The sequence below is a fragment of the Amblyomma americanum genome, chromosome 4, assembly GCF_052857255.1.
Source record: "Amblyomma americanum isolate KBUSLIRL-KWMA chromosome 4, ASM5285725v1, whole genome shotgun sequence".
In the NCBI taxonomy this organism is placed as follows: Eukaryota; Metazoa; Arthropoda; class Arachnida; order Ixodida; family Ixodidae; genus Amblyomma; species Amblyomma americanum.
In genome coordinates this window covers 218,949,395-218,974,283 of record NC_135500.1, presented here as the reverse complement: position 1 = coordinate 218,974,283, position 24,889 = coordinate 218,949,395, and the positions used below count along the sequence as shown (strand labels likewise).

At 46.8% G+C, this 24,889-nt stretch overlaps 1 protein-coding gene and 1 pseudogene across 6 annotated transcripts in view; both read right to left on the bottom strand.

The window, feature by feature from the left end:
* Positions 1 to 24,889, bottom strand: part of LOC144129378 (pumilio homolog 1-like) — a 97,060-nt gene that overhangs the window by 26,005 nt on the left and 46,166 nt on the right. For all 6 annotated transcript variants that reach the window (XR_013313914.1, XM_077663451.1, XM_077663453.1 and 3 more), the window contains 5 exons: positions 24,610 to 24,750; positions 21,102 to 21,383; positions 17,363 to 17,650; positions 9,349 to 9,478; positions 3,806 to 3,937 (listed from right to left, as the gene is read on the bottom strand). Coding sequence is in view for 5 of the 6 variants with exons in the window: in XM_077663451.1 (XP_077519577.1) it covers positions 3,806 to 3,937; positions 9,349 to 9,478; positions 17,363 to 17,650; positions 21,102 to 21,383; positions 24,610 to 24,750 (973 nt within the window). In the remaining variant the exon portion in view is untranslated. The remainder of the gene's footprint in view (positions 1 to 3,805; positions 3,938 to 9,348; positions 9,479 to 17,362; positions 17,651 to 21,101; positions 21,384 to 24,609; positions 24,751 to 24,889) is intronic.
* Positions 10,839 to 11,925, bottom strand: LOC144129380 (uncharacterized; annotated as a pseudogene).

Genomic DNA, 24,889 nt, shown 5'->3' with positions numbered 1-24,889 from the left:
TGGATTGAGGTGGATTTATGCTGCAGTTGGCTTGGCTTGACACACATTCGGTACCTCATTGTTGCCAGTAGAGGTCCCTGCGATCTGACACTTCGAGGTGGCAGCCGGATTGTCATCGCCGCCAACATGCTTTTGTCGCAGACGTTGCCGCGGGCAGTTATCGCTTGTCCCATACATTGAAAATTGGTTGTTGGGGGGAAGGAAATTGTGCCGGAGCTATCTCACATCTCAGCGGGAAGGGGTAAAGGAGGGACTGAGCGAAGAAGAGAAGAAAAAGGTGCAGTAAAGGAGGGCTCCGGAATAATTTCGACCACCTGGGGATATTTAATGTGCACTGACATCACACAGCACACAGGCGCCTTTGCATTTCGCCTCCATGGAAATGCGGTCACCGCGGTCGGGTTCCAACCTGGGTACTCCGGATCAGTAGCCGAGCGCCCTGACCACTGAACCACCGCGGCGGGTATCATACGTTTGCCATTCGCCGTTTCGGCACTTGGGTTTCTCTGACCGCGTTGACCGAGTGCGCTCAGTCTTCACAAAGTTACATCTGTTCGCCGTTTTGCGATTGCGTACGGCGGTTCCGCCGCTTTGAAAGAAAAGTGCCTTATCTTTGCGTGCGTTTAACGAGCGGTGTGGTGCACACTCGGGTTGTGGACAACATGGCCCCGCCGGGTCCGTCAAAGAAGCGTGGGAAGTATTCCAACTAAATGCGATGACTTTGCTGTCTAGCGTGTACAGTGAAAGCACAACCTTGGCGCAAATCGTCACCAGCAAGAAAAATTTTCCGCAAGGTAAAATCAGTGACATTTTTAAGCCAATTTCATCTCAATAAAGTGATTTTTTTGTACTTCACGGATTTTTCGGACTGTTCGATTATTCGGACCATTTTTCGGGTCCCTTCGAGTCCGAAAAATCGGTCGGCGACTGTAAAAGACATTTTTCACCCATTTGGTTGACCGCCCTATCTCGCCCATTGAGTGGGCGTCTTTTGCAACAGACACTGAGTATAGAAGACATTAGATCTACAATCTTGCTCATAATGAACATATTACCTTAAATTATCGGAGAACACTGTGGATGTGGCACCATCACTTGCAAACCACACACATATCCGTGCTCAAGGGATATGAAAAGGCACGATCAGTCAAGTGTTTTTAAAACTGCAACTGATACAGAGTGGGCCATCTAACTGCAAAAACTCAGATAAGGTCTCCTCAAGTGCAAGTGGTGCAAAAAGATCTCAAAGTCCCCTACTAACAGGGGCAAGGGCACTAGTGTGCGGGCATTTGCCTGCACCAAGAATGGCGCAGGCACGCGGCAGAAGCACGAGGGGTTGAGAGCTGTAATATCTACTAGCATAACTTGCACACCCCTAATTTATTAGCCGGGTTTATTAAAAAGAACTTGTACTTGCATATCTTACGCCCCCTACTGCGGCAGACCACCAGCATGCAAAGCAGAAAGCTCGGTGAGTTGAACGTTCATGATAGCACGAAGGAAACACAAAGGACGGAAATGATAATGCAGGCAGCGCTTGTCTACGTCGTCCTTACCGGCCTTTACACTATTTTTACAACACCAGCATGTACATGGCAGCGTGCAAAGGCAAGCTTAAGGGAATCAGCAATGGGTTTATTTTGTTAAAACTAAGTTCCTGGTTTGCGTAACAAAGTCTCCTTTGCGAAATAATGCTTGAGAGAAAATTTGGTTAATGGGGGTTTAACGTCCCATAGCGACTCAGGCTATAAAGGACGCCGTAGTGAGTGGCTCCAGAAATTTCGACCACCTAGGCTTTTCCAGTGGTGGAACTGACAACTGGTTTCTTGTAGCAGCTTTTGTAGCAGACGAAATCGCAGTTTGTAGCAGCAATTTCAAGTTTTGTAGCAGGAAAAATGGCATTTTGTAGCAGATATTTGAGCTTTTGTAGGAGGAAAAAACTTTCTTAGCAAAATTTCATGTCTCGAAGCACTTAAATAAAGAAGGCCTGTTTTATTTCTGGAACAGTCAATTGCTCAGGTGTTTATAATGACCATAGCCATGCAAAAACAAGCTTCAAGCCCAAATTTAGTCTAAAGTCTGTTCTTTCCTTAAAAAGCTGCAAAAATATGCAAACAGGAGATTTTGCTAAAAATATAGCCGTTCTTATTCAGATGGACGACATAACGAGATATGCAACAAAGCTATAAAAAATTATACCATTCTTAAAACTGCAAATTTAAGGTACTATTTCTTTTCTGTCCTTGATGACTCCAGCTCAGACAGCGCTGCTCCGAGCCTTTCCTGTCCATTCTTCAGAAGGGCTTGCAACAACTGCAAAATTTTTAGACTTGACGCGTTTTGCGAAAAGCAGCTCAGCATTGGTGATCATATTCCTGGCCAGCCTGATCTTTTCCAGTACTTTCTCATCATTCTGACCTCTTTTCTGGGTGTCCTTGTCCGGTACATCAGCCTTTTGCTCGTTTTGCACGTGTCTCTTCTGCTGCATCTGCCTCCAACCACTGCAGCTTTCACTTCCACGATACTTTCAGCGCTCTGATTAATCGTTGTATCATAGGAATGGCAGCTGGATTTCGGCCGAAACGCTGGGAATATGTCATTACAGACCTAAGCCCATTTACAATTTGTATTGAAAAGGGCGACCGCCCTCTCAGCACTCGCCGATTTTCACTCAAGCCCCTCTCCAAATGAGCATTGCTGTGCGAGAGGCACAGAAGTGCTTTTACGAGTGCCGCCAACAAGGGATATTTTCGAGCCCCATCCTCTTGCTTGAGTTCAAAAATTTTTTGCCAGAAGTCAACAAGTCGTTTAGGATTGTCTGGCTAATATATTCTGAGACACAAAGACTAAACTCATCCATCAGGGCGGAGACCTTGTGAGCTGCGATGACCTCCGGCAGCGATGACCAGCATTAATGAAGATGAACACATTCTTCGCGCCATTTTCTTCCAATCAGCACAGGTTTTGAACAGTGTTGCCGACAGATGTCGGGTTCCACGACAATGAATTTCGGTTTTGCTCTCGGCAGAGTTATTCAGCGGCGTTTTGGCGCAGACGTGGCGTGGCGCAAAAGTAGGCAAAAAATCGATTTTGTAGCAGCATGTAGCAGGATTTCTGATTTGGTGCAGTTTGGTGCAATTGGCGCAGCAGTTCCACCACTGCTTTTCTAATGCACACTGACATCGCACAGTACACGGGCCTCTCGAATTCAGTCTTCATCGAATTGAAACGGCCCCAGCTGTTCAGGTCAGCAGCAAAGCGCCATAACCACTGAGCCACCACAGCGGCTCTTGAGAGAAGGCTTCAGAATTAATGATCAATATGAACAATTTTCGGTGCGTCGCTAATCTTAACAAAATTCAAAGAAATATTGCTCTGGTTTTTAGATTTTCGTTACCGCGGCTAACTGCACTCTTCTGCAGAAATTTGGCACATGAAAGCTTGGCAGTATATGTGCGGCTGTGGAGCACTGCAAGCCATCAACTGTCCTCAGAAACGCCATACGTCAAGCAGACAAAATAAAACTAGTTTTGCAAATAATAAACTGGTGCAACATGCTTGTAGCCGTCACTTGTGAAAGTATATTACCAGGCGGACGCATCGAAGTAGAAGCACATTAGTAAAAAATGAAAACACGGAACCCGGCTTAAAAAAAGACTGTTCAAAGTAAGAGACAATCTGCTCTCCAGTACGTGTCTGTTATAAAGGGATCCAACTATATTTGCTCTACTATACTCTGCCACAGAACTGCTGGTGCAAGAAGATACCACAAAGCATAGAAGCTCAGCTTTCATAATAGCCATACCTGGAGCCATGCTGATCTTGGGAGAACTCAACTATATGGTTGGCCAGATCCCTGAGCTGGAGGTTGGGATAGCGGTTATTTCGGAAGTCCTCTAAGAGTCGGCTGCGACCAGGGGGCTTCTCCAGGCTCGAGCTGGAAAAAAAAATACCCAATGCAATTGCATAGATAGCAAAACCTGGCCACATGTTAGCACTGTTTAGACATTTCCAAAATCTTCAAGAAACGTGTGGGGTAAAACCATAAAAGCCACCTAAGAATAATTCTTTTGTTCAGAGTGGCCAAAAAAAAGACATAATGATGCCTTCAAAATCCTTAAAATAAGTACTCCTTTAAGGGGGGACGAGGGTCCTGAAACACTTTTATTTATGGCTAGAATGTCATTAAATTTTGCACACAGATGTGTTTATTTCTTTTTATTCCAAAAATGTAATCATAATTGAGCTGATGGGTTTAGATCGAAAGCTATCTTACAAGGACTAGAGCATGATTAGGTAATTTCTTATGCAGTTTTAATGAACTTTCTCGCTGAGTTTTGTTGCTTTTAAGGGGGGACACTGGTCTTAGGCCTATTTTCCTTATATTTAGTCCAATCCTAATGAAACTATCACTTTGCTCAGTTTTTTATACTGATTTCAAATATGAAACTGATTTCTTAATTCATCACTTCTTAAGATAATTAATTTTAATTGGTAATCTATTAGTACCCCAGTACAAAAAGAATGGCTCAATAAAACAATTTTTATCCCATGGCTACATAGTATGGTGAGTAAAGAGTGCAATAATCAGAGCAGTTTTTCCATTTTGCCCACATTAGTAACTTTACAGCACTTCGAAAAGCCGCATTCAAAGTGTGACTATCATGCATCGATAAACTTTGCAAAATTATTAATTTTTGAAGCATGATTGAACAATTGTGCTTCGATTATTGTATACATTGTGCCTTCAACTTCCCTTAGCAAACAGTATGACATGTCTACCTGTCCTAGACGTTGAGATATTGACGTACTAAGACAGGCAGGTGTCCAAAATTTTCATGGTGTTAAATCGCCTGCTCCTGCACAAATTGAGCCCACAGTGATCTAAATTTAATATTATGGTGAAAATACAGATTTCCTGGAGGAGAGAACTGGTAGAGTTTAAGAATAATAGCTATAGGCTCAAAAAATGTCATTACTAAAATGTTGATCTTTGGGTCATTTTTTGGTCCCAAAGACCAGTGCCCCCCCCTTAATTGCATGAATTGACAGCCGGAGAGTTTCCATACCCGATGACAATCTTCGCTTTTCTCTAAAGTCAGGTCATCTTGATATTTTATGCCGAGAGTTAAAGGTCGCAGTATCTGACACTGCTACTCGTTAAGCAAATTGCAGATTGCTATTTATGTGTGGCCTAAACAAAAAAAAGTAAGAATGTCATCGGGTACCTTATTTCTCTCTGAAGAAAATGGTACCAAGGTTGTTCTTGTGAGACAAAATGAAGTTATCAAAACCCTGCGTAAGGCTGAGGTGATCGACAAAAAATATGAAACTGAGAAAAATGCATTTGAAGTTTGACCATATGTTATAATATGAATGGTCGGTAGTTTCACTGTGATATTTCCTACCAAAAATGACATGTTCTTCCCATTTCCAAAACTGTCTTTGGATTCTAAACATGTCAACTAAAACTGAAGATATCACAGACAATCAAAGTTCAAAATGGCATATGCCATTAGGAATTAAGGGGGGACGCGGGTCTTGAAATCGCGAAAAATGGTCAAAAATGGCAATTTTCAAAAATTGCGATTTTGAAGTCTTTAATGTCCCAACTGTGCCTCTACAAAATATTTTAGCTGAATTCGAACTCAAAGTATGAAAAGAACGGCAATTTAGAAACGTCGGTGAGCTGAAATTGAACGCCAAGCGCGAAGGTTTGCCCCATTTTCAAGCTGCCGTAGCTCCGCGCGACGCGAACCGATCGACGCCATCTTGGTCTCGTTTGAAAGCTGGTTTCCCGCTCTCCAATTTGGCGCCTCTCGGCAAGCTGTAGACCCTCGCACAGCGGAGCTATCAGCACCCGTTCGCAAGGGGGAAAGCGTCGCGAGAGAGCCGCCGATTGGGTAAAACGGGCGCCTCCTCAAGGCGCAGCCCTCTGATTGGCCGTGACACATGCTTTGCCCCCCGCGGCCGCGTTGTACGGCTCCTTCCCGTCGTCTGCTTTCGCCTGCATGCCCGTCATTTTTCGCGCTCCTCTTTGTTTCCCAGTATTTTTCATTCTGCCGTTTTCCTTATCGTTATTGTAGATATTTAGGCTATTGAATCGCTTCTTTTAGCCTCGAATTTCGTGCTTTTGCGTGTATTTGCCTGCCTGGTGTCTTTGTTCCGTGTGTCACGATGGCCCGAGACGCGCGCTTGAAAGCAAGCACGCGAAAAGCAGTCGGCAAAAAGAGACGCGCATGGAATAAGTAGAGCGCTGCATCGTCGAGAACTGCAGCTTCGGTGATGCCGCAAGCTGCTGTACCCTCGGTGGATGCGGCTGGACTGAGCTCGCCAACAACAGCTTCGCCGGTGGACGCGGCTGAACAAACCCTGTTGACACCAGCATCGCCGGTGGACGCGGCTGGACAATGCCGATCGCCGTCAACTTCGGTGTTACCGCAAGTCTCTGCAGTGCCGGTGGATGTGCCTGGACTAAGCCCGTGGAAAATATCGACTTTTGATACGCTGCAAGCCGCTTCGAATTCCGTGTGGTCGGAAGCGGCCGAGCCGCTGACCTAAGCCTAACATCGACTTGGGCGTTTGCGCACGCCGCTTCGTGCAGACGGACGCGGCTGAACCGAGCTCGCGTGCTCAACGCTTGGACAAGCACGCGCAGCGCGGACCTTGGCAGCGCGCCAAGCTGCTGCCGCCACTGATAATATCATTTGTTTTTTGTTTTTTTGAGGAGAGCTCCTGGGGTGGGGGGGGAGGCGAACTTGGCAGAGCGCCAAGACGTGCGCTCTAAGCTGAAGCTTGAACATTCGCATTAGACACTCCTCACTGTCCTGTTTTTACCCTCGCAAGAAGCAGTTTCTCGCTTCAACCAAGGAATGGCAACAACCAGCAGAGCTGTTGCAGCACAGCTTGGTTACAGGCCTGGGAGCTGCCTCATTGGTAGGAGCCTTGAAAAAGATAAACAGAGGCTGTGCAGGTCTGATAAAGGTCACACCAATGCTGAAAAGGTGAAGAAGTGGATGGCCAAGAAGCACAAGCCTGACAGCACCCAGGACTACTGCCCAGGACTTTTGTGAATGTGTGGCAGATTCAAAGAAAATAGCAGGTGATTTTCTGAGCTTTTTTTTTGTCAAGTGCCAATGCAATACAGAGGTTTTCATAATCTTTACATGAACAGATTTCTGTAAATTTGGTGTTATTGTGTTCAGCAATGACTGGGCGGCATGCTAAGGCATTAAATTTTTCCATATGATCAGTAAACAAAAATGGCAGAGTAAGCAAAACTTTGAATGCAATTTTCTCAGCTTTGCTTTTTCGATCAAATGCCTTTGCCTTACGGAACTTTTCATAATGTTTGCATCTACTGATTTTATTGAAGTAGGTATTTTTTTCAGCAACACCTCAGCTACATCCTAAAGCTTTCCAATTTTCATTAAACCCAATAGACTAGCAATTAGGTCAGATGTAAGCTAATTACTCCCACATTGTTTTTTTTCCTACTTTGTTATTCATTCATGACCTATGTGATGACTTTTTAAAAATTTCTTTAGCTTTAGGATGTACAATGGGCCCTTAAGAATGACAGCATTACTTTAAAACTAGTTTTTTAATTAAGAAATCACCATAATGGCCCGTAAGAAAAGACCTAAGTGGCATAAATTATTCTGCTATATCTTCATTTCTAGATGAGATATATAAAATCTGAATATATATTTGGGATTAGCATTCAAAGATATATCTGCATGCCAATATTCAGGAAGATATGTTAAGAAATAAAAAAAAGTTTTCAAGACCCTCATCCCATCTTAAGCAAAATTTGTGAACTTGAGAGCTAGCCAAGACAGTGGCAATACTTTATTAGTGTCTTGCCAGTTATTGCAGGAGGGCTGCAAAAGCTTAGTAACTGAACAGTTCTCGTCCATGGTGATGGTGATTTGCACCTGTCCCGGGCTGTAGTCTGGAGACCCGTCTCCACTGTGCCTCCTAGAGACTTTTTTTTGTCCGCATTATTGCTCAAAAAGGCTGTTGTTTCCTTCTGCAGCCTTCTCTGGTCCTTTTCAAGGCTACGACAAAGGAGGCTGCAGCCTGCAGTGTAGCTGAGGCTGCATTGCCGACTTTGCACCTATGCCGGGCTTGATCATGTCTGCGTGTTCCGTGTGCGCAGCGATCTCCTCCGCTTTGTATAACTCCGTGTCGTGGTCGACAAAACGTGCTAGGACCGGGCCTGGATTCTGGAGCAAATTCATCAGGCGTTGGGGCGGGCGACACTAGCCGAGGACCCGCACAATCCTCATCCGGAACAGTCGAACATCGCACAGGCGACAAAGCAGGCGACGCTCGTTGTAACTTCGAACAATCCTCATCCGGCACGGTCGAATGTAGGACATGCGATGAGACAGACGACGCTCGCTGTTGCTGCGAACAATGACCCAGCACGGTCGAATGTTCCGACGTAGAACCACGCTTCGCGTTGGGCGGGTGACGCTTTCTCCCGTACGTACTATGCGTCGTCTTCTGCAAACGTACGTCTCCTGGCATCAGCTACTTTGTACTGACAAAGTATGCGACGTAGGAAAAAAGGAACCGCAAAAAAGGTCTGCGTTTTCTGCGTCTTTCCATGCACATTTCAGTCATGTGCACCAACTGGCGAATAGCAGAGCACGTTGAGAGTTTTTTTGGCGCCTTTCTTTTTCCAGAGCCAATAAGCGCAAAAGCACAGCAATGGCGTAAAACTGAACATGAAAAGCTGCTCTTTCAAATGAGATCCAAGATGGCAGCAATCACAGCTGGAGAATGATGCTGCGTGTCACGGAATGAGCATGGTTTTCGAGTCAAAATCTGCCCGAAGTGTGCGCGGATAACGTTTCTTTAATCATATTACAGTCAAAATATTGACTCTGGAGTTCTGGCACAGACTATTAGAAAAAGAGCTGCCGATTTCTAAAATTCTATTCTAAAAAAATCCGAATTCTTTCGCGATTTTTTCGCCCCAGAAGCCATCTCTCCCCTTAACAGAGTACACTTGCTTCTGAATGCTGCGAGGTGCAAGACAAGCAAAGGGCACACATTAGCAGTTAGGGGCTGATTGTGATCCCGGCGTCATCGTCAGATGACCCTTACATGGCACAACTTCAGCAGCACCTTTAAGGAGGTCGGAATGCAAAGGCACTTTTCTTGAGCACTACCCTTGAGATCATGGAATCCTTTCCATGAAAATTTCCTTGTTGGAAGAGCGATCATGTCGATGGGTAATGAATGGTGCATCCACACCACAAACCAATCGCAACTCACTTCACCGAGTTCGTTAGAGTAGTGCAACAAGTGAGCAGCACAAGCAAGCAAAGCACTCACTTCCTCTGGAGTGTGCGGCCGGGCACCATAGCATTAGAAGAACCCAGAACACTGCTAAGGGGCCCGTTCCGCACCAGGTACTTGGCCTCAGCCCCAGGAGCAGCCGACATCATCCGGCTCCCAAATGTGCCTGCATCACGAGTCACAAATGATGGCAAAAGTGAAACCCTGCTTCAATGCCCGCCGACCACCTACAGGCACAACAGTCAACACACATCAAAGTTAAACATGTGCAATGTCAAGAAAGAACACAATGTACTAAAAATGATGATCCTGCGAGACGCAGCTGCTGTGCTGTTTGAAATTCCATTTAGAGACAGGGTTGAGAAAGGAGGAAAATATATAAACCGGCAACAATAGTTAAACACGTCGAGGTACGGCAGTATTGCCCACACAGTGCTGCTGCTTCCCTGTGCTTCACGCTGCTAATGTTCGGCCTTTTCTTCCCTTCCCTACTCTTCGCTGCATTTTTACTGCCTTTACTTTCTCAGCGACCCGCGCCTCCTTCTGCATTCACAGCGTTTTTTTTTTTTCATGCACACTGCACGCTCTGGCTCACAGCACCGAGGAAGTTGGCTTCTCCTCACAGCTTCCGAGCTTAGTGGTGAAGCTATTTCAAAGAGCACTGTTTTATTATCTTTGATATGCATTTGCCTCCGAATGTCAACACGAGCCATGTTTTATTGGGCCGTCCTATTAATAGACAGATTTATACCAAATTTTCACTGTTCGTGCATTTTCAAGTGCTGATTCCAAAAATGCTAACGGTTTCCTCCTGCAGCAGATAGTTTTAGATTTATCATGGAAAGTATGTCCTTTGTTTGGAGCAAGCTTGGTAAATAAACATAAGATCTTATGGAGGAGATTTCTGTTTATAAGTGACCTAGCGACACCAAGGAGTGCAATAAGGCACAAATGAGCATTCTAGGACAACTTCGACGAAAGTTATTTTGATGACTGAGAAAAAGGATTTAGTTTTCCTAATTTTCCTAAGGAATCACTGGTTTAAAGTTAGCATTAAGGGGAGATGCTACTCGAAAAAAGTTTTTTTGAAATAATTGACCCAGAACAACGAAACTTTGTGTGCTTATACTAATCTTTCTGCTCTTTTCAGAAAACTAATTTTTTTTGTAGCATGCATACTTTTTGCTCAGTGTTGCTAACAAGCATAAAACAAAGGCCTTTTTGCACACATGCTTTTGCATAGAAATTTTTCACTGAGAACGAAGAGCATTAGCTCATTTTGCAGCTTCTTAACTGTAGAATCCAGATAACTAACCAAAATTTGGTCATAGAATTTTGTAGTATCAAAAAAAAAAAATTATAATCATTTGTATTGTTATTTTCTTGTGGCTCATTACTGTTGTAGCAAACCTTTGTAAACTTGCATCAAAGATACTGAAATTCTGAATAGATACCTGCAAGCTATACATTCTAAAGAATATATGTGCCAAGTTTCATTGCGATATGAAAAGTGGAAGTACAATAAACCCTGTGCGCAAACTTGAAAATTCGCTCAAAATTGCAAACAGAGAAAAACGCGTTTCAAAGTTTGAAAACTCTGTATTTCACCAAAGAATGCTGGAACTGTATGAAATTTGCCAGGGAGAGGCATAGGCTATACTGCTATCATATCCCATTACTAGAACTCCCCAGCATCATAGGTCACTTCCTCATGGGCCTTGCGAGTACAGTCCTCAACCCGAGCCTTCTTCGCCACGCTGCGGCGATGAGCTCGTGCTTCAGCAGTCTGCCGTTCAGACATCTTTTGGGTGAGCACATTGTCTTTGCACTCACTGAGCACAAGAAGTTCTTTAGGTGGAACAACTCCAAGCTCTTCCAATACTTGTTCGAAGCTTGTGTGTCCCCTGTTGAACCACAAGGCCGCAAGGGCTGTGGCTCTCTCGACAGCAGTTCGAGACGCAAACCTTGTCTTCGAGCACAGCAACCAAATTTTGCTGTTCACTCTCTGCTGCATTTTGAGTTTTACCTTGAATGCAACGAGCCAACAGCTTGTCTTCTGTAAGCCGCTTGTATATAGGGAGCAGTGCCTTCCCTTGAGCTTTCGTCAAGAGGGGTGTGTGGGCAGGTGGAGGCTGTCCAAGAGCTTCTGCTCGCTTGTGTTTGCACCATGATGATGGGCCCTCCGGACAGAATTTGTGGCTACTAGCCCCAGCACTAGAGCAAGAATGCAAATACGAAGCCCAAATACTGCAGTACATTGCACGAAGATCACCCCTGTTGAGAGTTATTGCTATCTGATAGTAAGTCTGCAGCTTTTGTATTGTTGGCTCCTTTAGCTTCTCTCCGCGTGGAAGTGGAGTCTTCAGTTGCCGAAGGGCTGTTCCTAGGCGCTTCGCAACGTGATTTGTGCAGTCCTCTTTCTCTATAGTTGTAGCGCCATACACTTGGGCCTCGGAGACTGCTGTATAGGCCTTACTATCTCCACCGCTCAAAAACTTTGTGAAACGCAGTGGCGTCCCATATGACAGCGTTCTCTGCCAAATACGAAGTGCTGCCTCCTTCTCCATTCCATGTGATGAGCATTCCACATTTTTCTCGCACACGGGGCGGTGGAACGCTTGCCAAATCTCTTCTTCACTGCTCAGTACTTTGTGGCGACTGCATGCAAGGCAAAAATTAGACAGTACTTCAAAATCGAGGCACAGGCCACTGTCAAGGGCCACAACATTGTGACTCTTATGGCCCCTCTTCTGCCAAGTGCCGTCATACATAACAGCGGCGTCTGCGCCGCCAATTTGAGCCTCGATTTCTCGGGCCTTGTCGAGATTTTTTGCAGCAGCATTCACGGCGGCGGAATGCACCTTCTTTGCTACGGCATGGAAAGACTTCTGGTGCATTGGTTTTGGAAGGCCGATGATAGTGCACAACCGCATGAGTTGATCGTAGCCAGCACTGATTGCACGAGCGGCTACGACAGCCTTCACATTTACAGCAAAGCTGTCGCGCGAGCTCCCGCTCAGGTAACTTCGCTGCGCGCTTGTGTCTGCGCTTGCCGCCACGTCCGCGCTGACGTTTCCGCTTGCCGCTGCATGCCTCGAAGTGTACGACGATGATAGAACCGATTCGGGGCACTCACTGTTTCCGCAGCAGAGTTCTAAGTACGGCGAAAGTCCCTTGCGCTTTCGGGGCGACTCCCGGACGCACAGTTGGCACTCTCGACAAATGGGGCGCTCCACGCCTTTCATAGTGCATCAATGTCACAAATGACCGCACTGGACGAGCTGTCGCATCTTCTTTCTTCGTTTTTGAAGAGGTCAATCTTCTTCTGAGATGCACTAACAAAGTGCACGGCGGAGTCGATCTCGTCGGAGCCGCTGCCGTCGTTAGGCCTAGGAGGCTTCGGGACGCTCTTCTCGCTAATCGTTTTCGGCGTCGACTTGCGCCTCCTCCTTTTGAATTTATATTTGGTATGAAACTTTTGCACACGAACATTGCGCTTTTTCGGACTGACCATGATTGCACCGAAAAAAAAAAAAAGAAGAAACGCAGAAGTGATCGTGATCGTGGCAATCTCGTGAAGCTCGCAACAGGGAAAGAAACAGCAGGACCTGTGCATAGGCTTTGGTGCACAAACCGGCCACCCGGAGCCAATGGCGGCAGCGGAATCGCACCACGTGATCGGAGAGAAACTTGAAAGCGACGGCAGAATAAGCTTTTTTTTATTATTTTTTAGCGAAACTACGAAACTGGCAGCCGTTTCGTGGGCGACAATAAGGCTCGGCCTACCTCCGCCAAGCGATTGCCATGCCATGCGGTGAAGGTGCTTTGCATGACAGGCGTGCAAAGATGGGCAACTTTCGGGGATATCTTCGGTTTCTGCACAGACCATCACTCATTTAGACGCATTATTTGCTAATTTCTGGTGCGAATAAGGCTTGATATAGAACTGGAGATATCGCTCCTCCAAACATCTGAATGTGTCAAAAATGCAGTTTTGAGAAATCGAGAAACAACGTTTTAGACATTTTCGTAGCACCAAGGTTAAGAGGGGACGCGGAGATCAGATCACGAAAAAAAAATCGATTTTTGGGAACCATGCGTTTTGGTATCTGCAACGCCTAATCTACGTTGTATCGAAATGGTTTCGCTGAAAACGCACTAAATGTGCCCGAAAAAATTTAATTTGTCAGTCCTCAGGGCCAAAAAGCTTTAAATCGAGCAAAATCATGGTAGTTCGCAGAGCCATATTTCGTCTTTCCCGCCACCGAGCGCTGCCATCTTGGTATCATTTGAAAGCTCAAAGTTCCGCCGTTCCGTTTCTGAATACTTCAGTCATTGCCATCTTGCAACAATCGCACAAACACAAAAGAAATGCGGGTATGCCAGGGGTGGTCACACGGGCCCTCCTATGAAAGCGGGCCTCTGATTGGCTGCTGGTCTGAAAGGCACCTCCCCATTGGTTGCTGCTGTGGCAGCGGGAAAGCTGGCGACCACAGCAGACCACTGTTTTCTGCTTCGCAAACCACGCCAGAGTCTTAATTTGACATGCAGAATTCAAATTTCTGAAAGCTCCCAATTCAGTGATGGATCGTCACTCCTTTGAAAAGAAATTTTCAACGAACCATGCCTCCGGAAAACGGAAGCACAAACCTCCTACGGCGAGAAAAAGACGGTGGCCAGCAGGAGAAGCGGAGCACGCGACTGAACACGCGGAAATGTGCCGCGCTATCTTGCATCGTGTTACTCCAGCAACGAAGCCGACAGTCGCCCTGTGCCATTGACACCGATAACCCAGTCACCGAAAGACGCACCAACCTTTGCACCTTTGCATACGGCCGCGCGAATCGGTAGCCGAGATTGCAGCGTTGGAGGCGACGTGGGTCGAAGGTCATCATCGCTGGCAGACTGTGTGCTTTGTTTCTGGCGCATCGTGAGACATGGACACGCAGCCTGCGAGTGAGCCCCAACTGTCAACGAGCTACAGCGTGATAGCTGAAGATTCACAGGACGAATCGTTGCCCGAACCTAGCACCATTCAGGCACGCTTCGAGCTGTGTTTCGTGCCTGCAGGTGTTCCGGGACCAGCGGGGAAGGATCCCCCTAAGCGCAAAAGTCCTAGCCCCTATTAGTACAAGCGCAAAGTGACCATGAAGGCTGCGACCAGGCGCCCAGAACCAAGGCACTCCGTCTCGAAATCCTGCATTTCGATGGAGGCAAAACGTTAACACGTCCTTGTGCTCTGCAATGTCAGTGCACTTTAAAGATCCCCAGGAGGTCAACATTATTCCGGAGCCCTCCACTAGGGCACCTCTTTATTCTCTCAATCCCCCCTTTATGCCTTCCCTTACGATGCCATTCCAGTGTCTACGAGATACGAGAGACAGATACTGCGCCATTTCCTTTCCCCAAAAACCAAGTTTCGAATTTTCAATTTTTTCCTCAATACAATTAGAAGCAAGTTTATTTAGATACTGCGCCACTTCCTTTCCCCCAAAACCAATTTCATTTCATTTCACTCGCGGGAAGGGCCGCTGTTCCAATCGCGGAGTCTGCGCCAGCGCCCGGGAGTGTCGTTAGCTGATGGAAGAGCCGCTATTTCAGTTGGTTGCGCAATACGTAACAGCGGCGCTTCTGGGGAATGCCGATGTTTGCTGGAAGAGCCGACGCCTCGACACCATTCACTCTGTTTGGTGGTGCTGGTGCTTGGAGTTGCTGCTCTTGACTCGACTGCCGGCCGCGTGCTTCGCCATGAGCTCTCCAGGTTCGAAAAGAATTCGGCGCTCATTCACTGTAGCGTTCAAGAGGGAGGCCATCATTTACGCCGAAGAAACCAACAACTGCGCGGCGGGCCGCAAGTTCGACGTTTCTGAACGGTTGGTGCGGGAGTGGTGGAAGCAGCGAGACAAAATTTTCGATTGCGACTCCAAGCGAAGAGGTTTTCGCGGGCCGAAGTCGGGACGCTTTCTGGAGCTGGAGGTAAAGCTTGCAACGTATGTCACCGAAATACGTGATCGGTCCCTTCCAGTGACATGCGAAATCATCACGCAACAAGCCCGGGTCTTTGCTGCGGAAGCTGGAATACTCCGAACAGACTTCAAAGCCAGCAGGGCTTGGGCTTCGAAATTTATGAAGAGGGCTGGCTTCTCTCTTCGTCGGCGTACTAGTGTATGACAGAAGCTGCCGGCTGCTTACGAGGAGAAAGTTCTCGCCTTCCATAGGCACTACCTCAAGCTCCGCGACTCGAGGCGATCCCTGCTCGGCCAAATCGGCAATGCGGACCAGACTCCCGTCTACTTCGACATGACGAGCAACACAACAGTGAGCGTGAGGGGAGCTCTCGAGGTCAAGCTTCTCACGACAGGAAACGAGAAACTTCGGTTCACTGTTATGCTATCATGCTTGGCAGATGGCACAAAGCTCCGACCGTACATCGTTTTCAAAAGAAAAACTATGCCAAAGGAAATGTTCCCGAAAGGTGTGATTGTGCGAGTGAATGAAAAAGGCTTTACGACGGACGACTTAGTTATTGATTGGTACTGTCGGGTGCGGCTTTTCAGTACAGGGGCATCCCTCAAAGGTCACAATCCGAACCTCCTTGTGCTGGACTCATTTCGCGGCCACATAACCGCGAAAGTGAAGGCAGAGCTACGAAAAGAACATACAGATATGCTGGTGATTCCCAGCAGTCTGACGGGACAGCTGCATAGATGTTGGCATTAACAAGCCATTCAAGGACTTGCTTCGGCGTGAGTATAGCGAGTGGCTGGCGGCGGAAGGGCAGGAACTTACGCCAACGGGCCACATGAAGAGAGCCTCCCTGGTGGCTCTGTGCGGGTGGGCAATTTCCGCTTGGGTGGCCGTACCACGCGATGTCGTGATGCGGTCATTTAGGAAGTGCGAGCTTTCCATGGAGGACGATGTGCTGTGGGACCGCAGCGGCGACGACGACGGCAGCAGTACCACTGAAGATGACTCAAGTGAGGATGAATAGCCAATCTATGCAATAAATTTTCGTTTTTGAGCGCGCCCACCGGTGTTTATTTTTTTATTCGGACATGCGATTTGGGGGGTCGACTTACATTCGAGTCAACTTTTTTTTTTTTTTTTTCGGACGTGTGATTTGGGGGGTCGACTGACATTCAAGTCGACCTACAATCGTGTAAATACGGTATGGTCGCGCCTGTACTTTTATGACGTACGACTTAGTTATTGATTGGTACCGTCGGGTGTGGCTTTTGAGGACAGGGGCATCCCTCAAAAATCGCAATCCGAACCTCCTTGTGCTGGACTCATTTCTCGGCCACCTTACCGCGAAAGTGAAGGCAGAGCTCCGAAAAGAAGATACAGATATGCTGGTGATTCCCGGCGGTCTGACAGGGCAGCTGCAGCCGCTAGACGTTGGCATTAACAAGCCATTCAAGGACTTGCTCCGGCGTGAGTACGAGTGGCTGGCGGCAGAAGGGCGGGAACTTACGCCAATGGGGCGCGTGAAGAGAGCCTCCCTGGCGGCTGTGTGCGGGTAGGTGATTTCCGCTTGGGCGGCCGTTCCACGCGATGTCGTGGTGCGGTCATTTAGGAAGTGCGGGCTTTCCATGGAGGACGATGTGCTGTGGGATCGCAGCGGCGGCGACGACGACGACAGCAGTACCACTGAAGATGACTCGAGTGAGGATGAATAGCCCATCTATGCAATAAATTTTCGTTTTTGAAGCGCTCCACCGGTGTTTTTTTTTTTTTTTCGGACATGCAATTGTGGGGGTCGACTTACATTTGCGTAAACTTTTTTTTTGTTTCGGACATGCGATATGGGGGGGGGGGGGGTCGACTTAGCTTCGAGTCTACTTACAATCGTGTAAATACGGTACATGAAGAGAACTGATGTTGCTTGCATCAGTGAAACGCAGGTTTCTTTGTATAATTTGGAAAGAAAACTTTTGTAGCGCTCATCTTTTGTCAACCTCATTTTCTTTGTGTGCTTTTTGTGTTTTTATGATGTTTTCAATAAAAATTAGGAACGGGACAAGACCATGCTGTATCAAGCAGTCCTCACCTAAACTGAGGTTGGAGGTGGACCCGTTGAGGGAAGGTGGAGGGGGCGTCAGGCTCTGGGGCAGCATGCCCACAGGCCCTGGGGATGCAGCCACTGTGCCCAGCGCCCCATAGAACTGGCTCCCCTTGGCGCCCAGGGGTCCACCCGCTGCAGCAGATGCAGCTGCATTGTAGGCAGACTCGAGGGCCGCAAAGGGGCCACTGCCCCGACCACCGCCCAGCATAGTTGCCCCGCCATCACGCCGCTCCAGCGAGTCTCTCCTCGGGGACTCCGTGCTTCCACCTAGACCTGCAACGCAATGCAAAGGACACTGTGTACATCCAAAGAGTGGCAATTTGGGCTTGTTAGTAGCTCATGATGAGGAAAAAAAAGCACAAGGACGAGAGCAGAGGAGTGAAGGAAAGCCGACATGGGTTTTAAGAGCCAAGCCTTTGCAAAAATATCGACTTTTAAATTTTAAATTCGAACTTCACGGGACCGGGAAAAAAGTTGAACCCACCCACCCCCCCCCAATTTTAGCCCAAGAATTGGAAAAGAATAAAAGCCTCAGTCGTTAACGCTTCCCTCTGTTTCGCACCATCACGGTCCACAACACATTTCTTGGCAGTGTGCCAAGATGCTGCGCAGCGATAACATCGGTGTGTTTACATTACCTTTTGGCGTTAGCTCTAGCTAAAGGGGGATGCGAACTTGGCAGAGTGCCAGCGCTTGTCCGGTTGTGCAAGCCCCGTTTTCAGTACGTTCGCCTTTAAGTTCAAGACCTACATGGAGCGAACTTGCCCTGCAGATTTTCTGCGGCGTGGCGGAATGCCCACGCATCGCAGCCGTGCAGCACCACAAGCGGCAGAAAACGGGCGGCTGCCGCCCGGGTTAAGAAACGGCGAGATTCCATATGCTTAGTAAAATGCTGGAAATAGCAGCTGTGCATTTACAATTAAGCTATTATTTATTCAATGATGACAAAGAGGACGAATTATTTTTTGTGACCCCTTTCTGAACCGAAATAGTTGACCTGTTTGAACCTCCCGCACTTCCTAACGTCACCGACGCGTACTGGCTAAGCCTAGCAGCTTTGAAAATCCAGAAGCAGTCTGAAAATCTGCCGCGTTTCATTGCTAAAATTTTGTGCTGCAGGCATCTTCAGACAAAGCGAAAGCTTCGTGCGACTTTTGTTTGCCGTGAACATGAGGCACAGTGTGGCTGCAACAACAAGTTCGTGGTGAAGTGAGAGGCCGCTTCGGCAGGCGCGACCATGCTGTAGAAACGGGCGGAAGTCAGACGCGGTTGCGCCCTGATTGGTCCGCGGCGATAGCCCACGCTGGCCGCTTCCGGTCAGCAGCCGAGCGCTGGGCTGGCCGGGCGATGCTGAAGGCCGGCATCATGATCGCGGCTGACCGCGTGCTTCCATTGGCGACTGACGGGTGGAATGACGGACGACACTCCCAAAGCAAAAAGAAAAAAGTTTCCGCACGTAATTTGTAGCGCCCGTCCGAAGTCATAGCTTTTCATGGGCGTTCGCTGGCACTGCGCTGACAGTACTTATCCGTATTTCCGAATTAACAGGGCTCGAATAAACGAGTACAGTCAAGCCTACATATAACGGCCCCACTTAAGACATAACGAACGTCATTAAAGGAACAGTGAGAACTCACAATTTTTTTGTTAGCAAAATCTGATAGTTCGGCATTTCATGGCTTTGCTGCCGCTTGTCTGGGAGCGAAAGATACATTCATTTCAAAGAAGTTTGGATTCGAAGTTGAAAAAGTTTTTCCCGCCCTCCGATTCAAACTCTGCGCATTCTTACGACGCCACAACGTCGTCTTATGACGTCACAGGACGCAGTGCCGTGGTGACATCTATCAAGGGTCGCTGCCATCGCTTCGTTTACTGGTCCGATTTGCATGATTTTTGTTGCATTTGAAAGCTTATAAGATGCTTTGTGCAACCATACTAAAACAAATACATATTTCTATGCATAAATATAAATTACAATCAATTTATCTGGTTTTAGAAAACTGCATTTTCAGACTGGAAATTTCTAAAGGCTGTAACTTTTTTGGTGATTCATCTAAAATTATGCCTGTGCTATGGTTGCATTCCCTGGTCCTTCTAGAGCATGCACATGTAAAATACAGGCCAATATTTCCACTGCAAGTTGCCATAATTTTGGGCAAGGTGGCCCAACATGACACTTGAAATATCTTGACATCTATATAAGCTAGGTAAAATCTAATTGCATATTTGTTATCAGCAGAGGAAACTACATCAGGTGCAAAAATTTCAACTTCATAACTTAAGAAATAAGAAAAAAAAGGACAAACCGCAGTGTCTCCCCTTAAAGGGACTATGCAATAAATTAATTGAGATTACGCAAAGCAGACGAGAGATAGGCATTTCATCACTCGTCACCCCAGTGCAAGAATTTTTGAGCTAGCATCAATAACAGCGAAGATATAGACTATTAAAAATTACGCTCCTCCTCTCCCCCCTCAACTTGTGCACGAGGAGCACCAGAAAAAAAATAAAGAAAACAGCTCTGGGACTGGGCCCCACCCATGAATACGTCATCCGCTGACGTTTATTTTGCAACTTCCGGTTGTCGTTCCTAGCCCCCCAGCAGCAGCGTCGGCAGCGTGGAGGCATCTCTCTGGTCTCTTCGCCTTCCTGGATTGCGGCGCGTGTCGGGTTTCTTTGCTTGTCATCTGTGGCAATTAGCAGTTATAAACACGGACCTCGAGGTGCGACTGCTCGCTTTTACGGCCGCGATGAGCATCGAGCCCAATGCGTGCGCACGAAGAGCCGTGCGAGTGGCTCCGGAACTCCCGACAGAAGGAGGCGGCAGAGGAAAATTGAAACCATATGCGCGAAGGCAATGCCCTGGCTCGCGCTTGCCCGAGAGGGTCCCGCGGCAGCACGAGCAGACGATTTTCACGGCTACCGGAAGTGTGCCCGTGACGTCGTGGCTGCCGTGGCTCCAGCGAATGAGAGCGTGTGGTGGCCTGGGGACGTTGTGGGTTGTGTGACGTCTTTGTTCCACGATTTTAGTTCCAATATCGGTCACTACGAGCACACCAATCGGCCCGCGAATTTTGAAAAACACAGTTTTTAAAAGTTCATAATAAATTGCCGGCTCAGTTCTGAAGACTCATACTTGGTGTGAATGCTTCTTAGCATCGTTTCTAAGCATTGAAAACATTTACAAGTGACTTTTTATTCGTTGCATAGTCCCTTTAAATAACAAGCTAACACTGCTTGCAACAGGAACATGGGAAGCATTGAAATTCCAAATTTTTTATGCCAGTTTTTCTCAGCTAAGCAATTTTTTTGCAGTTCACGGAATTTTTGGACTGTTCAATTATACGGACTATTTTTCAGGTCCCGGTAAGTAGGAAAAAATCGGTCCACCCCACTGGTATCAGCAGACAAAAATGCATGCTCCCAGAAGATTCCATAGTCATGACTTCCGTAACAAAATGAATTGTCTAAAGCTCTCTTCTCCCGAAAGAGAAACCGAACCTTCTTATATGCTTCTAACAGACACGTCCAAACTGTCAGTTCAAATACTGGCATTTTGAACAGAGTTTGAAATAATGAGAATACAGAGTAGGCCGATATGCCCGAAGGTCATGAAACAGTGCTCCTTAAAGTTATGAAACCTATTTAAATGAGTGCCCTGAAGAGTTACACTTGAAGTTACGCAAGTAAGCAAGTGCATGTGCCAGTGTGTATTTGGCCTCACCTATGCCGACGGGACCAGACGGCGAGGTTCCAATGGGCCCAAGGGACGATGATCCTCCATAGCCTACGCCCAGTCCAGAAGCAAATCCGCCCGAAAAGGCCGACGCACCGGCTGCACCCGGGTTGTAGCCCCCAGAGCCAGCAGCACTAAACGGATGGCTCGATCCGCCTGTGGCTGCTGAGAAAAGGCCCGACCCCTGGGGGCCCTGGGGCGGGCCACTGCCAGCCGTTGCACCTGCACTGCCCGAGCCCAGTAGGCGTAGGCTGCCACCGTTCAGGGACCCTGCGCCATTGGGAAGATGCACATATCTCTGTAGCAGAATGTGTCTGAATTACGACTTTGAACTCGCGGAGTTTTTTTTGCATGCTCCAGTTACGAAAGTTCCATTCAAATCGGGCATCTCTTGACGGCAGTTTTCAACAGTTGGTACATCAGGCACCTTCTGTGCGCTAGAGTGCCTCAGCATCATGCCGCAGTGTAAAAAGTTTCTCGCCCCCTGAAAAGCACAGTCGACGCAAAAAATGGTAATCTTGCTGACAAGTCTGGTATGCCACATAGGTGCATGCGAGATGGAAGCCTTGCAATGAGGCAGCCACTTACTGGTGCCAGTTCTACTGCAGTTTCACAAGAAGCTTGCCTAATCGCGGCTGACACCCATCCGCATGGTGCTCACGAATTTGATGGTAGGACTGAAGCTGCTGCAGCTACAAGTAGTGCATGTCTGCAGTAATGCCAAGTTCACCTTGGTGAAAAGTAAAAATGCCAGAACAGTCACCACTTGTGACTGGAAAGTTGTGAAAGGCCTAATGAGTTCTTCAATATGCTTTTGTCAAGCTCTCACTTCAAATTCAAAATATCCGCATGCCGGGTTGAACATGGCACAGAGCACATTGATGTGGTATGCAAATTAGGCAATTAAACACTAACTATAAACACGACTTTGTCAAGTGCTCTTTTGGGAACAGCTGACAACACTTACAAAGACCACAACCCGAAGAAAAACAAATGCAAGCAATCACAGTAGCATTTGTAGTATGTCATTTGAGGGGTTTCCCGATTTGCTATTAGAGGAGAACCCCTTTATAGTAAAGTGCCTCAGACCAGCAAAAATCTTTACTACAGTATAATCATGTTACAACACATCCGGTCACAACAGGTATTCAAATTTAACATACCGATTTACGATGTTTGGTCGATTTTCCTCTATCTTCCATTGACAGAACTTGCCTTACTGCGGATTTGGCTACAACGGACAAGATTTTGAAGATAATTTGGATTCGCACTTCGTTGCAGTGGACTTTTTGACACTAAATGCGGCTAACAGTCGAAACCCGCGATAACAAAATCTCGAGAATACGAAATTCTCGCTGCAACGAAATATTTCATGAATCTCGGCAAATTCCCTTAGGGGCCAATGCACTTCGTATCTCTCGGTAAAGAAACATTTTCGTGCCGCAATCCCACAATAATGAAATTAATGATGAGGCAGTCATGCGGTTTAATTCTGGGACACAGGAGGGTGCGTCACGCATTCTGCAAGAGCTCGAAGTGGAACAAAACCACATAGCCAGTGAGAGGGCACAGGAGAAAGACTCGCAGAGCTATAGGCTCTGAGCGGAAGCCTCAGCCTGCTTCATCTCTGCCGCAAAGCGACGTCACCAAAGAAAAACTGATCAACATTACTCGCCTGGGGCATTCTGAAGCTAGACGCTACTTTTTTTGCATAACTGTGCGTAAATAAAGCATTGGAAGCGTTGTAATTTGTTTTTTTTCTGCAATTTTCTCAGTTCGATTATTTTCGTCACATGGCAGTCTACTGACAAGCCTATCTCTGCTTCTGCTCATCAGATTTTGGTAACTTTTGTGTCGTTTAGTAGCTAAATAGGTGGTGACTGCAATAAGGGTTTCAGATGGTAGCTAGGTGTAAACACAAATTTGTTATTTGCTAAAATTAACAACTAAAATTTCAGTTCTTAACCACAACTTTGGATGACCACAACTTTTGAACTAGAAGAGCTAGAAACATGCTATCACCCTTGTTGCGATCCTTGATCCTTCTAGAATCTAGCAACATACAGATTATGAGGATCTGTCAGCAGTTTTCTCTAAAACCCTGTCAGAAGCTCTTCTCATAAAAAACCACATACAATAGGAAGAAAAAAAATTGTAGAAACTAATTTCATATTTGTGATCAGCATGCTGAAATATATGTACCTACAAATTTTCATGGCAATAACTTCAATATTAAAAATTTTTTCACAAAGACACATGTCCCCCCTTAAGCATGGTAATTTGGTAATTTTATAGTGACTTCAATCAGTCGGAGCTTGTGGCCCCGCTGACTAGTGACAAACCGAACAGCAAGTGTTTTGGAAATTTTTAACTCCGGCACTGCTGGAGATTACTGTAAGTTGGCTCTCACAACTGTTTGTCTGGGAAAGCGACAGGCAGTATGAAAGAGCCAGGTAAACAGCACACGGCGACGCAGACGCGCAGATCTTCCTAAGCCAGTCTAGCATGCTGGTGGTCTGGCGCAGCAGGGAACATAAAATATGCGAGCAATAGATTTTTTTCCTTAAAAACCCAGATTGTAAATTAGAAGTGCACAAATTACGCAAGTAAATATGATACAGAAAAAGCTCGTTAGTTCATACTTCAAGGGACCGAATAATGTTCAATTATCCAAAAGTGCAAATTATCATATGATCTCAGAAAAACTTAACATGAACTGCTTGCATCACAGTAAATTTGTTTTGTGATCAAACTGGGCGCTGGTTGCTTGCTTTTGAGATGAGAACAGCGCAACAATGACTATTTTTAGGGTGGAGCTCCACCGTTACTGCGTCGCACACATCACAAGCGTGCGTGTGTAGAGACTTCAACGCACAGACTGCAAACGGCACGTGATCCATCAGCAATTTCAACACACTGTAAGAATGGAAGAACCATACGGACAAGAACGTTCAGTAGTGCCGAAGCGACAAGAAAAAAAATGGAAATAGAAAAGGCTAGCAAGACGTGCCAATTAGCACCCGAAACTGCACACAGCTGAGCTGAGTTGGCTCACTGATGCCGGATGGCATGAAGGTCAGAAAAGTGAAATTGTAACTATTATCTGGACCAACTATTCTTAAAGCCGGTGCCTTACATTCATGGCGAGGGGACAAAAATCTAACTCAAGCAGACGAATTCGAAAGCCCCAACAATATACGTATGGTGGACCGTGTTCGAACGCTTTATACGCCAAATGCTATGATGGCATGAGGCGCTCAAACTGCTCAATATTTACTTTGGCAGACCTCAGGAGTGGTAGCAGCAACAGTCATACTGTACCAGCTGGATATCTGCCTCAGCACATACACGGATATAGGTTTTATGCAAGTTTGCTAAGAAACCTCTGCCAGTTAATTAGGCTAATGTTTAGCACAAGACTTGATACAATTCCCAAGCTGGTAGGCTCTGGCTGGCACCCAGTGGTTGTCTTTACGCGAGCCTTTTACCCACTCACCAGGTTGGCTAGGAGCGCTGGTTCCCGGGGCCCCTGGGTTTACCAGCACTGGTGGCATCAAGCGGACTGCTCGTGTGTTGCCCATCATTATTGAGCCATTCTGGTCATAGTAGGGAGGTGCCAGCATTTGATACTGGCCTCCTGCAAGTGAATATAGACAGATCATGAGGTCACCCAAAGCGTCCTTCATCAGTGCCACGGTCCAACACTACATGTGAAAAAAAAAAAAAAAAAATCCAAGTTCCGGGCATAAAGGAGACAACTACCTACAATTACAGCA